Genomic DNA, 14,823 nt, shown 5'->3' with positions numbered 1-14,823 from the left:
AAAGTTAAACATTAAACAAATATTATGAAACCATTAAAAACACAAATCACCCTCACCATAGTAAAACGACCAAAGACTTGGCTGCCACATGACGTTTATGGGGAGCACACACAAAAGCAAACATAAAAAGTCCATAAATTCGGCTGCCACATGATGGTCATTAAATTTGGCATTGTCTTGGCCTAAAAAGTTTATACGGAATAAAACTAGATTATATTATTATTAAATAAAAATGTTAAAATAAGGTTAAAAATACATTAAATATATTACAGAATATATCATTTGGGGGTAGAAGGCACAGGAGGTATCATCAAGTACACTTATCTATGTACATTTGTGAAAGCTAAAACTAAATACCAATATACATTAATAAGTACACTTATTTGTGAAAGCTAAAACAAAATACCAATATACATTAAGTACACTTATTTGTGAAAGCTAAAACAAAATACCAATATACATTAAATCTAAAGTACATTTGTGCAAGTCAAATCAAAATACACTTAAATCAAGTACACTTATCTAAGTACATTTGTGCAAGTTAAAACAAAATACTTATATACACAAAGCACACTTATCTATTTACATGTGCAAGTAACCGTGTGAGAAATTCAAGTTATTTAGAGATTAATGTAGTTTTTTCTTTCCTTTTTTCTTCTTTGAATGTCCCATTGACAGCCCATTTATCCAAACAGAAAAGTCCCATCTGATTGTATTATACAACATCAAACTCACCAACATTGCAGCTGTACGGAAAGCTTGAATTATCCTCTTTCAATCTGTAAAGTTTTTGTTTCATGAAAATCCACCGTAGACATGTTATGAGACCTGTGCGGAGTTTGGGAGTGCTCGTTGGATATCACTCAACTTAATTGTGTATGATTAAAGACACACCGTGTGAAGTGAGGGGTGCTCTTATCATCGTACATTATCCAATAAAAAATGAATATACTTCCTCATGAATTCATTTGTCAACATGCCTAGTTCATTCACGTCACTGGGCATTACACAATTCCCCACACTATACCATTGCTGGGTCATGCTATACCCACGCAAGTAATATTAACGATAATTATATACATAGCCAATTGCCAATTTGCTCAGACACATATGATGTAAATTCTCCTTTCATTGTCAATTACATTTAATGTTTAGGGTGGCACAAAAAGCCGATTTGCTCAGACACATGTAAATTCTCCTTTCGTTGTCAATGGCAGTTACGAGTTATGGCAAAAAGCTGGATATAGGAGGGGCTAGCGCCCCACAAAAATATATAATAATAACAAAAGAAAGCCTTTATTTACTGCAGAGATTATTTCCTTAATTTGTCCAACACACAGTGCAAAATATCCTTTGAAAATGTGCTGTAGGAATCAGTGGTTGAGATGAGATCTGGGTTGACCTACAAAAAGACAACAGTAAAGTAGATCAGCAGTATTATTTCACCAATAAGTAGAATATCTATCATTCACGTTGATTTTACAATCCTTATGTGACATTGGAGAGACAGTGGCGTGGTGAGTTAGGGGCGTCTCAGCCAACTCATGTGGGTGATTCATACCAAGAAGAAATAAGTGAATAACGATTATGTTTGCGTGCGTGCGTGCGTGCGTGCGTGCGTGCGTGCGTGCGTGCGTGGCTAATCCTACCCTACCAATCATATTCCATCAGAGTCTGTGATATCACTTCCACTGCTGTCGTCAAGATTGCACAGTGCATGCTCCTTGCCAATGACCTTTGACCTGAGGGCTCGCTTCCTGTGGTCAAGGGGATTACGTAAATCACATGTACTTTGTTGTGAGCATGTCATATTTCATTTTTTGGTGTATTTGAGGTTCTCTATTGTTGACATGACATGCTCACACCCACCTGCGGTAGAAGAAGTTGCGATGACATCTGCTCCGTGGTCTCCAGCAGTCAGACAGTTCATCTTCCTAGAGAGACAGACAGTCAGATGGAAAAGAAAACACAAGGAACCAGAGTTTCAGCCCACTCAACATCAGCCACATCAAACATGGATAGGAGAAGAGAGACTACTCCCCAATTTGGGTTAGATATACTTAAAGACACATTTAGAGTTCAAATGAGCTCATGTGTCAAGGCCCAGAGACATGAAAATAATGATGATGAGGATGATAGGCGTGCAGTGTCAAGATGGACTGCCTTAAGCAAGTGTGCGTGTGCATGTGCGTGTGTGTGTGTGTGTGTGTGTGTGTGTGTGTGTGTGTGTGTGTGTGTGTGTTTGGTTGGGTTGAAGTAAGAGTGTTCTCTTCCAGAAAAGAGAATATTACCCATGCTGCGTCAGTGCTAGGTTGCTGTCCTGACTCTGTGGGGCCATCAAGAGGTGACTGGTGGCATTGCAACGCTGCATTCTCTTCATTCTCTCCTGAGGTCCCGCTGGGAATGTCGTCACTACTGCCTACTGTCAAGTAATCATGTTATTATTACCATCCATGTCCTCTCATTACAATATGTAATATTATACTGTCATACACTAGAAAACACTCCTCGGAGAGCGGATCTCCGCCAGGCCTGGTTTTAACACATTGTAGGAAATATAATAAATATAAGGGATATTTACGGTACTCATAAATGGGTCCCGATCCAGGCTTTGGGAACCACTGACATAGGGTGTTTAAGAAATATGGCCTGACCAAAACCCTTGTTTGACGGTCATTGTCTCATGACTCACAGCCTGGACCATGTGTGTCCAAATTAGTAGAAAGAAATGACGTTTCTACAACAAACTACTGGTAGTTACTGGTACTACTTACTGACTGAAGTGAAATAGATTTTGGCCCTGCTTTTTGTTATCAAATTTAATTCGGACTGACACTTCTGTAAATCTGTAGGAGTAGTAGCACAAAGTGAGTTTTTAAGAAAACGCAAAATAGTCACAAATGGGCGTGACGTGACCTATTATGGGGAACTGTGTCATGATCCAAGCAATCTAGAGAACAAAACAAATCATTGTACGACCTACGATTCAAGAGTTATAGGCCTGGGGGAGAGGTTCGTCCTTGGCCTACTGGGAGTATGCCTGCAAAGTTTCACGCCAATCGGTCCAGATTGACTGTACACAGACTACAGACACGCAATCAAACAAAGAAAATGCACATAGACAGGGGCCGTTCTGGCCTGGCGGAGATAATGACTACCTAGAGAGAGTTACCATAACAACACAATAATTACAAATTCCAGAACAAAGTGATCTTTTTATGTGCGCTCACCTTTAGCCCCGCCCTCTGTGCGCTCAACCTCCTCACTGCTAGCACTCTGGCTCCGCCCACTCTGAGAAAACAACAACACTAATGTCGCTTTTCCTTTGATGGATCAAGAAAACACGACAAAAAGCCATGTCAGGTCATTAGCCTCGGAGTCCACAGGCATTTGTTTTCGAAGTAGGAAAAAACGCCTGGGCGAGACGTGCATGAGAAGTGGCATACGAGCGGAGTGAACCTTGTATTTTCACTAACCAATAAGAGTGCAGTGGGGCGTCACTCTAAATGTGGCCACGTCAGTGTTCCCCGCTGTGTGGAGACGGGAGCGGAGGGGGGCGGGGAGTGGAGGGGTGGGGAGGCGGGCACAGTATGGAGTATGCTCACAAAAGTATCTTTCAGGTTAACTTCATGATGGCACACAACAAACAAACAAATTACAGTTGTCATATTCCATTCTCCCCCATTCTGTTTATTATGGGTTTATTATTACGTTGAGGAATGCTGCCCCTCCTTTAGCAGAATCTATACAAACTGCTATCATGTCAGGTACAGTAGGAGGCTGTTGGTTAAGGACTGCACCTGCACCGTGCCTCTGGTACACCTCGCTTGGACAACTGGCCGCTTACGAGCGACTGTTGTACAGGCTGTGTTTTGTTTTGTTTTTTGTTATGCGTTTCGTCATTGTAGTCAACATGACATTTTCACCATGGACATACAGATTGAGCGGATAATAATGCAGCAAATAAAACGTTTGTGAACCTCTAGTACTAGTGGTCTCCTAATGTTAGTTATTAGTGAGGACCTATTATATGAAGATAGGTTGAAAAGTGGTGAAGTGGTCCTTTAATGGCATTTCTATCTCTGGGACCTCCAATTTATATTGTAAAACAAAGTTTACACACCCATGAGGGTCCATTTGGTTCCTAACTAACTCATCATTTAGCTGGGGACCCCCTGGAACTCTCTCAAGGACCCCTAGGGGTCCCCAGACCCCACTTTGGGAACCACCGGTGCACAGTACCTGATGAGTGGAGCAGGTCAGCCTGCGGAGGCGTGTCTGTAATTGGAGCACCTCCCCCTTTGAGCGCAGCAGCTGGAGCTGCTGCCAATCGGTCCTCTCCGTCAGCTCTCTGACCTGCAGTGATGGGGAAAAAGTAGTTTTTACTCAAGTAAAAGTATCGATACTGCAATGTAGAAATACTCTGTTACAAGTAAAAGTCTGGAATTCAACATTCCCTTCAGTGAAAGTGCAAAAGTATTGGCTTAAAAATGTACTTAAAAGTACCAAAAGTACAAAGTACTAATTGTGCAGAATGTCCCATTTAAAGTTTTATCATATCGCACACACCAAGACTGCATTTCAGTAATTTATTCTTGCATTTTGGACATTCCGGCGATACCGTTATTTATATGATATGATTTGAACGGGTAACACACCAGAGTGCGGTGGTCACATGAAGAGTTATCCATTTAAAGTTTTCAAATGTATAATAATCTTTTGAAAATAGTTGATCTACGAGCTCACACATTGTGAGCTTGTAGATCGACTATTCTCAAATGGCCAAAATGTATATGGCTGAAGTGGTTAATGTATGTTATATAATGATCAAAATCTACAAAGTAACTAAAGTTTTCAAATAATTGCAGTGGAGTAAACGTACAATATTTGCCTCTGAGATGAGTAGAAGTAAAAGTAGGCCTACAAATACCAAAATAATTGTACTTGAGTAAATGTACTTAGTTACTTTCCACCACTGCTGACCTGTACTCTGTACTGGTCCTTCTCCTGCAGGTAGACGGTGGTCTCGGCATGGAGGTCAGCACGGGACAACATGGCCTATTAGACAAACATACACATTAGTAACTATTTACTATCATATCGTCTTCACTGTCGAGCAGAAACCTCTCCTCTCCTTTTATCCTAATCGCTTTACATAGATTGTGCATTAAATTCACCCATTCATACACTGATGGCGGAGGAGCCATATAAGACACCAACCTGCTCATTGGGAGCAATTAGGGGTTCAGCATCTTGCTCAAGGACACCTCGACACAAACTCTGGGGGAGCCCGGGATCGAATTGGCAGCTCTACCGGACACTGAGCCACTGCAATATCAATAACGCAAAGCATGGCGAGACAGGGCGACAAAGGGGCCAAAAACGTTGAGAACCACAGTTGTAGAGTATGTTAAATAAACTATGTCTAGGACATCTGGAGCTGGTGGTCTCCCTATACTTCCACAGATACATGTTGACACCACCCCATACTGATTGACAATGTCGACAAAGTTATTTGAAGCAGACAGCGCTGGACGGCAGATGACACACCGAGTTGCAATTATATTACATCGGAAGAGACATAAAATGTAGGCCTATAGATTGTAGCTTTAATATACTGTATATCACAGCCTATATCAGACCTTGTCTCTCTCTCTGGACACCTCTTCCAGCTGACGGAGGGTTTGTTCATTTCGTTGGCGGTACATCTTGGCGTCTCCCTTCAGCTGGGAGTAGCGCAGCACCAACTCCTCCATCTTCTCCTGGGTCTGAAAAACAAACACAAACACCCTGTCTCAGCTCTGTAGCGCCACACCAGGAATTCATAAACCAACACACGCAGATACATCTCCTGAAAACCTACTTATACATGGACTCTTTGTTTTCATGTGAGCGCATCAGAGAACACATCACTAACAGAGCTGGTTGGCTGTCAATCAGCTGTGTGTAGCAGCTAAGTTATTACAATGTCATTTAAAAAAAAAAAAATCCAATGGTTTATGCGACTATCGTCTTGTCTTAAAAATATCTTTTCAGTTTCTTTTAGGAATGCCTGGAAGCAAGTAATATATTAATACTGCCAGAGGGTGGCAGTAATACACCTAAAAGCTGTTTGCCAACCACATCAAGTGTCCATGGACAAAATGTGTGTCCGGCAAAGACTAGGCTGATTTTCTTTTTTACACGACAATACCATGGCACATTAGGAGACCACCAGTACTAGAGGTTCACAAATGTTTTATTTGCTGCATTATTATCCGCTCAATCTGTATGTCCATGGTGAAAATGTCCACCACAATGACCCCTGGCCAACCACCCTGTTCACCCTGTTTCTCTCCTCCTCTGCTTGGTGAAGCTGCCTCTTCAGTTTGAAGACGAGTAGAGGAGTAGAGAGGAGGTCCAACTTCCTCTCCTCTCTCTTGGTCTCTTCCTTCTTCACCTCCTCCTCTTTTTTCTCCTCCTCCACCTCCTCCTTTGCACCTTTGGGTTGGGAGGTGCTGAGCTTTCTGCTCTGCACGCACACGCGCGCACACACACACACACACACACACACACACACACACACACACACACACACACACACACACACACACACACACACACACACACACACACACACACACACACACACACACACACACACACACACACACACACACACACACACACACACACACACACACACACACACACACACACACACAATGTGAAAACTAATCTACTGTACTAATCTAGTGGTTCCCAGACTTTTAATTTAAAAAAACTTTTAATTTTCTCATAGGACAAAGGTATTCGTACAAATATATCTCTCCCAACCATACAAAGAGATGGCAGTAATACATATTTTAACTCTTCATGTGACCACCGCACTCTGACTTAAGGTGCGTTACCCGTTCAAATCATATCATATACATAACGGTAATGGGTCACACACACCAAGATTGCATTTCAGTAATTTATTCTTGTATTTTGGACAAACGTTTCACCTATCCAGCCTTGACAAAACGTTTGTCTCCTGTCCAAAATGCAAGAATAAATTACTGAAATGCAATGTGTGTGCGACCCATTAGCGTTATTTATAGTAATACATATTTTGAGATAGTCTTAAAAAAATACTCTCATTAGTAGATCTTCTATTTTCACTACTTCTTAAATGTTTTTATTTTTATTGTATTTCTTTTTAATGGAAGTTATTTTACTGTATTTATGAAATACTGAATGTCTGCCTGCCTGCCTGCTTACCTCCAGTTCTTTGACTCTCTCTGACAGCAGCATGTTGTGCCTCTGGAGGCTCAGTAGCGCCTCCTGGCTGGGTCTCTGCTCCATGGCAGAACGCAGCGTCACTGTTCGATGGCGGGCCAGGCGGTTCGCGCTCTCCGCACTCTGTAGGCTGTGTTTCAGTTTCTCTATCTGCGCGCGCGCGCACACACACACACACACACACACACACACACACACACACACACACACACACACACACACACACACACACACACACACACACACACACACACACACACACACACACACACACACACACACACACACACACACACACACACACACACACACACACACACACACACACAAATTCAACAAATCAAATTCATCAAATAAAATTAATCATATACATTGTATACACAGTTGTGCATACATTGTATAGTGGTTCTCTATGTTTTTGTGCTGTTGGCATAGTGATACACAACAAATAGTTCCATGTGACAGATAGGTCAAGTGTGAACGAAAGTTGCACTATATGGTAGAAATAGGTCAACGATACAAATGGCGCCAGTTTTGTGGATTATTTATGAGTGGCTCCCAGACCTCCACCAAATGAGTACTTAATATTCACCAAAACCAGACCAGAGCTCCCACCACGGGACGTAATCAATTAATACCTTTGCAACGACTATATTAATGGCAAGAATTGTCTGGGTCCATCCATAATTATACCTCCAGCTGTAGATCCCTGTTGGCCAGCAGGGCGTTGTTCTTGTCATCGCTGAGTGCATTGATGTTGGTCATCAGGATGTAGTTGTGTTCTCTGAGCTGTTTCACCTCCTCGCTCAACCTGTCTCGCTCCTCACGCACCTTCTGCACGCGCTCAGAGAGCTTACGCACCTCCCGGTCTCTCAACTGATGCTGGCGACTACTCTCCTCCTGAAACACAGTGGAGTACATTTATTTATTTATTTGATATTTGATATTAATTTAATCAGACACACCACGCCCTCTTCCTAGGCCAATACCAGTCACCGACCAGAACCAAGGGACGGGTGTTTTCGATGAATCTATCATAGTTTTGGGTTTGTATAAGAAGGGGGTGTGTCTGATTACTGTCCGCCCACTGCCGCCTGGCCCCCTGAATAGGAATGCTGGGGTTCAAGTTGTTAAAGACCTAATAGTCGCCAAGCTGACCTGGTCCTTGGCTGCGGCGCATGCAGCCTGCCGTCTGCGTTTCTCTAGTGGTAAAAGACTGACCTGGTCCTTGGCTGCGGCGCATGCAGCCTGCCGTCTGCGTTTCTCTAGTGGTAAAAGACTGACCTGGTCCTTGGCTGCGGCACATGCAGCCTGCCGTCTGCGTTTCTCTAGTGGTAAAAGACTGACCTGGTCCTTGGCTGCGGCGCATGCAGCCTGCCGTCTGCGTTTCTCTAGTGGTAAAAGACTGACCTGGTCCTTGGCTGCGGCGCATGCAGCCTGCCGTCTGCGTTTCTCTTCCTGCAGCGCCCTCTGCAGGCAAGAAACCTCTGACATCAGAAACTCTGTCAGACCTCTGTCACCTGCTGTGTCTACACACACACACACACACACACACACACAGTTAGAACACACACACACACACACACACACACACACACACACACACACACACACACACACACACACACAGGTCCAGTCCTTACCAACCAGGATGCTGAAGGTTCTGTTGGGTTCCTTCCCGGTGATGCGGCTGTAAAGCTGAGGATAGTCCAGCTCCAAACTCTCCAAGAACGCTGTGTAGCCTTTGACCCCTGACCTCTGGAGGATGTCCAACAGTGCTCCTACACAAGGGTCACGAAGTCAGGTGTTCTTATTACGAGGCTTGGATATGCTTGATTGTTGATGCTTGATTCATTTGGATCCGCATTAGCTTAGAATTCTGATTGGTCAATCGCTGAATTCAGCAGTGTGTTATTTCTGTAAAATGACCGATCAGCTCTATAACAGACCGCTGCCTAATCAAAGATTCAGAGCACCTGGCTGTGCTGCATGGATTTTGTGCTGTATCCAACATGACAGCCATGTAAACCAGTAAGATGCCTGAGGGCGAGAAGCGACCTCGCTGCGAGTCGCGGCTTGCACGCACCTGCCTTGTTGATGGCAGACTGCTGGGCGAGCGCTGGCGCTTTGGCATGGGGGGTCAAATCAACATGGAATGAATTCTGTACTGGCCATATAAGGAGCATGTCATGAGTGTAAAGGGTTTGTTGAGGTCAGATCAACATATGGAATGTCAGAACAGGTCAGCTCCATATATGGAGATCTAAGGATGTTAGTGGGGACATTCTCTTGAGTGTACAGGGCCCAGGTAGGGCCGGGCCTTAATTTTCGGGCCTGTTGAGAATTCTAGTTCACTGATAACTTTGGGGCAGGCCCATCTAGAGTTTGAATGGACAGATGGGCCTGTTGAGAACTCTAGTTTTCGTCGGCGGACGAGCGACTAATAACAATAATAATGGAGACATCGAAGAGGAAGGATGGATGGCTGGGGAAGGATCAACAGGTTCTGACATATATGATATATATCCAGACATATATCCATATATGTAGATCTAAAGGTTTGAGGTCACATGTAGAGTTGCTGGCCAATACTGATGTCATCAGGGATCTCCATATATGGACTTAACTGCGACAGCAGGTCGCATTTACTATGACATCAGGGTCTCCACATCTCCATCCCTGATGATGTCACATGTCACAAAACCCGGGCACCATATATAGTGCCGTCACATGGGAAATGCAGGATTCCATAGTTAACTGAACAACAAACACACAATGTCATTTACAGATAAACATTGCTCTCAAGAATGTTTTTGAAAGCATTTGAAGCGAGAAATAGACGATGCCGTAACCGAAAATGTATTCTATTTGATCAACACTTCCTTGTATTCTGAGAAAATCATGGAATGCTTTTAACTAAGATAATGTAAAAATAGCCTTTTCCCTAATTAAAAATGTTTGTGTTGCGCTGTGCAGACGGCCAGCGCAACACTTATGGAATACTTCCATTTGCGTAGACAAGGAAATACCTCGTTTTGTTGTTACTTTTGGGTCAACTAGCAAGGGAGCAAGACCTGAAAGTGAGGAAGGCACTTGCATGGAGGGCCCTGAACGGCATGGCCAGTGTATGGCACTCCAACCTCCCCCGTCAAAACAAACTCAGCTTCTTCTACGCAACGGTAGAAGAAGCTGTACCTTGAAACCAACCCTGCAGAAGTCTCTAGACGGGTGCTACACCAGTAAGAGCACACATGTTACCAACACAAATCTGTATGATGTAATGCCAAGGGTGAGCCAGAAAATAGCAGCCAGGAGAATGAGACTAGCAGGACACTGCCAAAGACACCAAGAGCTGGGCCAGCAAACTAGTGCTGTGGGAACCAACACACGGGCACCGGTCACGAGGACGTCCCACATTAACATATGTGGATGTACTCAAGAACGACGTAGGAGCGCAAAGCACCAACGAGCTGGCCAGATGTATGGAGAACCGAGATGACTGGAAGCAACGATGGAGGGCTCGTCTGAGGACGACCTACAGAATTATTTAATTCATTAGTAAGTAGCTGTGTAATAAGCAGGATAATAAAGGGGTCGGCGTTCATTATGGAGAAATGAATCCCTTCAGGATTAGTCACCTCCGCTGACCCATTTATTATGCCTTACTTAGCATCCTGTTGAGGCAAGGCCCCACGGCACAAACGTCTAACATTTAAACTAAACCACTTTAACTCTGGCGTCCCAGATGTTTTAAATAGGTTTCAAAGATTTAAAAAAAAGTTAGATCTACAAGCTCACAACACGTCACATTGTGATGCATTGTAGCTTATAGATATTAGTCTTGCTATTATCCCATTAATACCAGGAATGCATCCGTGTCCTTGGTTTTAAGCCCAAACCGCACCAATGCTACAAAACATTTTTTAAGGTCAACCACTCCAATGCACACTCCTTGCATTGGCGAATCATTGGTGTGATTTAGGTTTAAGATTGTGGGATTGGCTATTCAAAAATAGCAGATATACTAGCTCAAAGCGTGTCACTTTGTGGCATGCTGCGAGCTTGTATATCTTCTATTTTTCAACATTTCAGAAAAATCTTGAAAGTGTGAGAACTGCTGATTTAGAAGGAATTTGTAGAATTGGCCGCAGGTCTTAATGAATTGTACAGCTTGTTGGGTCTAATCCTTCAGTGTTGCTCATGGGTTCTGTTCTTACCAACTTTGCGTCGCCTGATAACGAGCATGGGGTCGTTAAATATCTGTTCCTCATCCTCAGGGCTGATTACCTGCCAACACATGCATTGATTAGATCATACAATATACTCATGATTTAAGACTATTGCAGGGTTCCCAGGAAAAATATATATAATACAGCATCACGATTATTTTAACCACTTTATGCCATGCTGCAAACTTGTACATCTGCTATTTTTGAACATTATAACACAAATCCTCTTCTGGGGCGTCCCTGGCACAAAACATTTTCAGATGGGGGTCCGCGGCTCGAAAACATTTTAGAATTTCTGATCATTGAAAGACCAACATGCCTCCACAAGTACAGTTGCTACAGCACAATATGGCCGGGGTGGGTGTGTACAGTAAATGACAGGAAAAACACTTGCACATGATGTAGATATCATTGCTGTCGTGCATAAACCTCTTTTAAATTTATTTTTTGTAAATTACTACTTGACCATACTACAGTGTCACACCACCAAAGCACCAAAAGTAGCAGATCCACAGCTTGTAGATCTGCTACTTTTGCTGTTTGCTACTTTTTGTCTTTGTTTTCTTTTTCTAACCCTGAAAAGTATGTTTTGGACATATGAGGTTCCCACCCAACAGAGACAACATAAGGCCCTAATATATTAGGCCCTAATCCTGGATTCTTTGGATTCTATTTTAAACATTCTGACTGGCTGCAACATTCACTCCCGCCTCCCAAAAGTAACGTTGTAATGTCATAACTCATAATGTCATTATTTAAAAACACTGCCAACAACGACATTTTGTTGAACTCTGACAGGAAGTACTCGCTGCTAAAAGGACTGCTTTGACGATAAGGAACAAACTTCCTTATCGTCAAAGCAGTCCTTTTAGCAGCGAGCAGCGCTTACAATTACCTGTACTGATTGTTGAAGAGAAAGGTGTTACTGTACATAGGCAACTGCATATAAAATGTGTTCTGAATGCCTTTTTTAAACTATATTCTGAATAGAATGTTGGTATGTTAGTCCTATTTTCCCAAATTAGATTTAAATGTTTCTTTAAAAAATATGAATAGGAGTTATTGGACTTAGGGAGGACTGCAGCTATTGGAGATGCAGTAAAGAAAGCGGAACAGACTATGGTACTCAATGTTGTATGAATGTGAAAAGCTACATCATTTGAGGTCAACTATTGGTATATTAACATAATGGAAACCGAGTTCGTTGTGGGTCCACCAGTCCAGGATCATGTGCATTGGGTATCCTAAATATTAAACTGCCCTCACAAGCATGTGAAATTAGCTTTCATAACTGAATGTAGAACAGTACTGAGACATTGGACAATTTCACAGAATGGATCGAGATGATGACCATACTTTTTCGAACATCCGATCTGATTAGCATAACATTAAAGGTCATTAGTCATGTGTGTCCTCCCATTCTTGTTCAACATGCATTGTTCTTTTTTTGTGCTCAGTGGTATCATGCATAGTGGCAGGTGAAATGTTATCGTCAAGGGAAATGCAATAGTTTTTCTTGGGTATTGTGTCTGCTTGTTATATTACATGTTGTTGTGTTAGTTTCCTTCTATGCTTTTAATATTTCTTGGAAGTTTGTCCAAGCATTAAAAAGCAAAAAAAAGGTTAAATTGAAAAATTAGCTATTAGTCAGGAACAATTCCTGCTCTGTGTGAAGTAGTGTGAACATCAAGTAGGTACATTGATTTAGAGAATGACACCAGACAAGGACAAGGGGAGAGGAGTACCTGACATCGACATACAGCAGACATACAGTGATGTACCTGACATTGGCGTAGAGATAAGGAGCGATGAGAGGAGTACCCGACATTGGCCTAGATAAGGAGCACCTGAAACTAACATACTGTAGATAAGGAGTGATGAGAGAATAGGAGAGGATCGGGAGTACCTGACATTGGCAGATTATGAGCCGTGATGAGAGAAGAATGGGAGAGGAGAGGATTACCTGCCATTGGCAGAGATAAGGATGAGTGATTAGAGGAGAACCCTTTGGCGTAGAGTAGATAAGGAGAAATGAGAGAACGGGAGGAGAACCTTGAACTTGGCAGAGGTAAGCACAGTGACTGATGAGAAGAGAATAGCAGAGGAGGTAAGAGTATCTGACATTGGCATAGATTGGAGTGATTACTTAGAGAATAGGAGCGAAGAGTACCTGACACAGGCGTACTGTACCTTATCTACTGATAAGGAACAATGAGAGCATAATTATGAAAGAAGGAGTATATGTGACATTGGAACATAGATAAGCAGCGATTAGAGAACAGAAAACAGGAGTACCTGACACTGGCGCAGATAAGGAATGATGCGTGAAGGTTCGATGGTTTTAATGAGCACCATTCTGAAGTCTTCCAACTGGAGCCAACAGGCCTCCTCCTCCAACACACACACAGCCTGCACATCTCCTGCCATCTCAAACATACAGACACACACAGACAGAAACGCACACTACACACACAGCACACACAAAAAGAACCACACAGACACACACGAACAGAACCGCTAGTGCACACTACACATAAAACAAAACCACCGCACACACACGTCACGCACACACAAACCAAACCACACTGCCTTCCTGACTACTAGTTGGAGTGATAATACCTATCCACCCTTCTATCTATCCACCACGGTTTTGAGATCATTGGGAGATGAGAGCATCATTTTTGATGGGGAACAGAGAAACTTCCCGTTCCCTAGGAGCCACTTCCTGTTCTGTGTCAAAACCACGTACAGTACACACGCGCACACACAACGATATTCTGTTTCAATTTGTTTTTCTCTACAGATCTACATTTCATGTCGCAGTACACATATTTCATAATTATTTTTGAAATAGTTTTGGTTTTCTTTTCAGTGTTCCAAACTAAATTAAAATGCAGAGTCCATATCAATGCGAGTCATTTGACTTTCACAAACAAAAAGCAACTATACTAAAAGGAAAATATACTGACAAAAGAATACATTGCATGGATGCACCTGGGACGTATCCTCAGTGATGTATCCTGAGGTCAACGGGGTTTCGGGTCTTCCAACATCATACCCCTCACTCAGGCGACCCAGCCGGGGTGATCAAGTCCCAGTAAGTCCCTCAATCAGTCCCACTAGGGAAAAACCAGGGACACACAATCCGTTGGAACTACTCCAGAACTACTCTGCCAGGGCTGGGAGGTACACTTCTGGCGCATGGAAGGACTAGGTTCTGTGGGTTGTCCCCTGTCCGGGCCCCTCCTACGTCTCACCTGGTCCACTCCTGCTCTCACCAGGCTCAGGACGTTGTACGTTGCATCAGAGTCCCAGCACCAGACACTGGTAGGCA

At 43.0% G+C, this 14,823-nt stretch overlaps 1 protein-coding gene across 2 annotated transcripts; it reads right to left on the bottom strand.

Annotated features, from left to right (window-relative positions):
* Positions 1-1,219: 1,219 nt before the first annotated feature.
* On the bottom strand, positions 1,220-13,957 carry card9 (caspase recruitment domain family, member 9). Of its 2 annotated transcripts, none has more exons than XM_080765051.1 (15): positions 13,785-13,957; positions 11,478-11,547; positions 8,904-9,041; positions 8,671-8,789; positions 7,954-8,160; positions 7,243-7,410; positions 6,326-6,511; positions 5,643-5,768; positions 4,984-5,058; positions 4,243-4,356; positions 3,231-3,291; positions 2,292-2,422; positions 1,870-1,934; positions 1,655-1,757; positions 1,220-1,402 (listed from the first exon to the last, which is right to left on the bottom strand). In XM_080765051.1, the coding sequence occupies exons 1-14, from the start codon at positions 13,923-13,925 to the stop codon at positions 1,658-1,660; spliced, it is 1,701 nt and encodes a 566-aa protein (XP_080621177.1). In that variant the 5' UTR covers positions 13,926-13,957; the 3' UTR covers positions 1,220-1,402; positions 1,655-1,657. The 2 variants fall into 2 exon arrangements, with proteins under 2 accessions (XP_080621177.1, XP_080621178.1); XM_080765052.1 differs by having other exon boundaries at positions 2,292-2,419.
* Between the last annotated feature and the right edge of the window lie 866 nt (positions 13,958-14,823).

Source organism: Protomyctophum bolini (genome assembly GCF_963924005.1).
Source record: "Protomyctophum bolini genome assembly, chromosome: 6".
Classification (NCBI taxonomy): domain Eukaryota; kingdom Metazoa; phylum Chordata; class Actinopteri; order Myctophiformes; family Myctophidae; genus Protomyctophum; species Protomyctophum bolini.
Note: the sequence above shows the minus strand (reverse complement) of the source record. Positions and strands in the feature narration are given on the sequence as shown.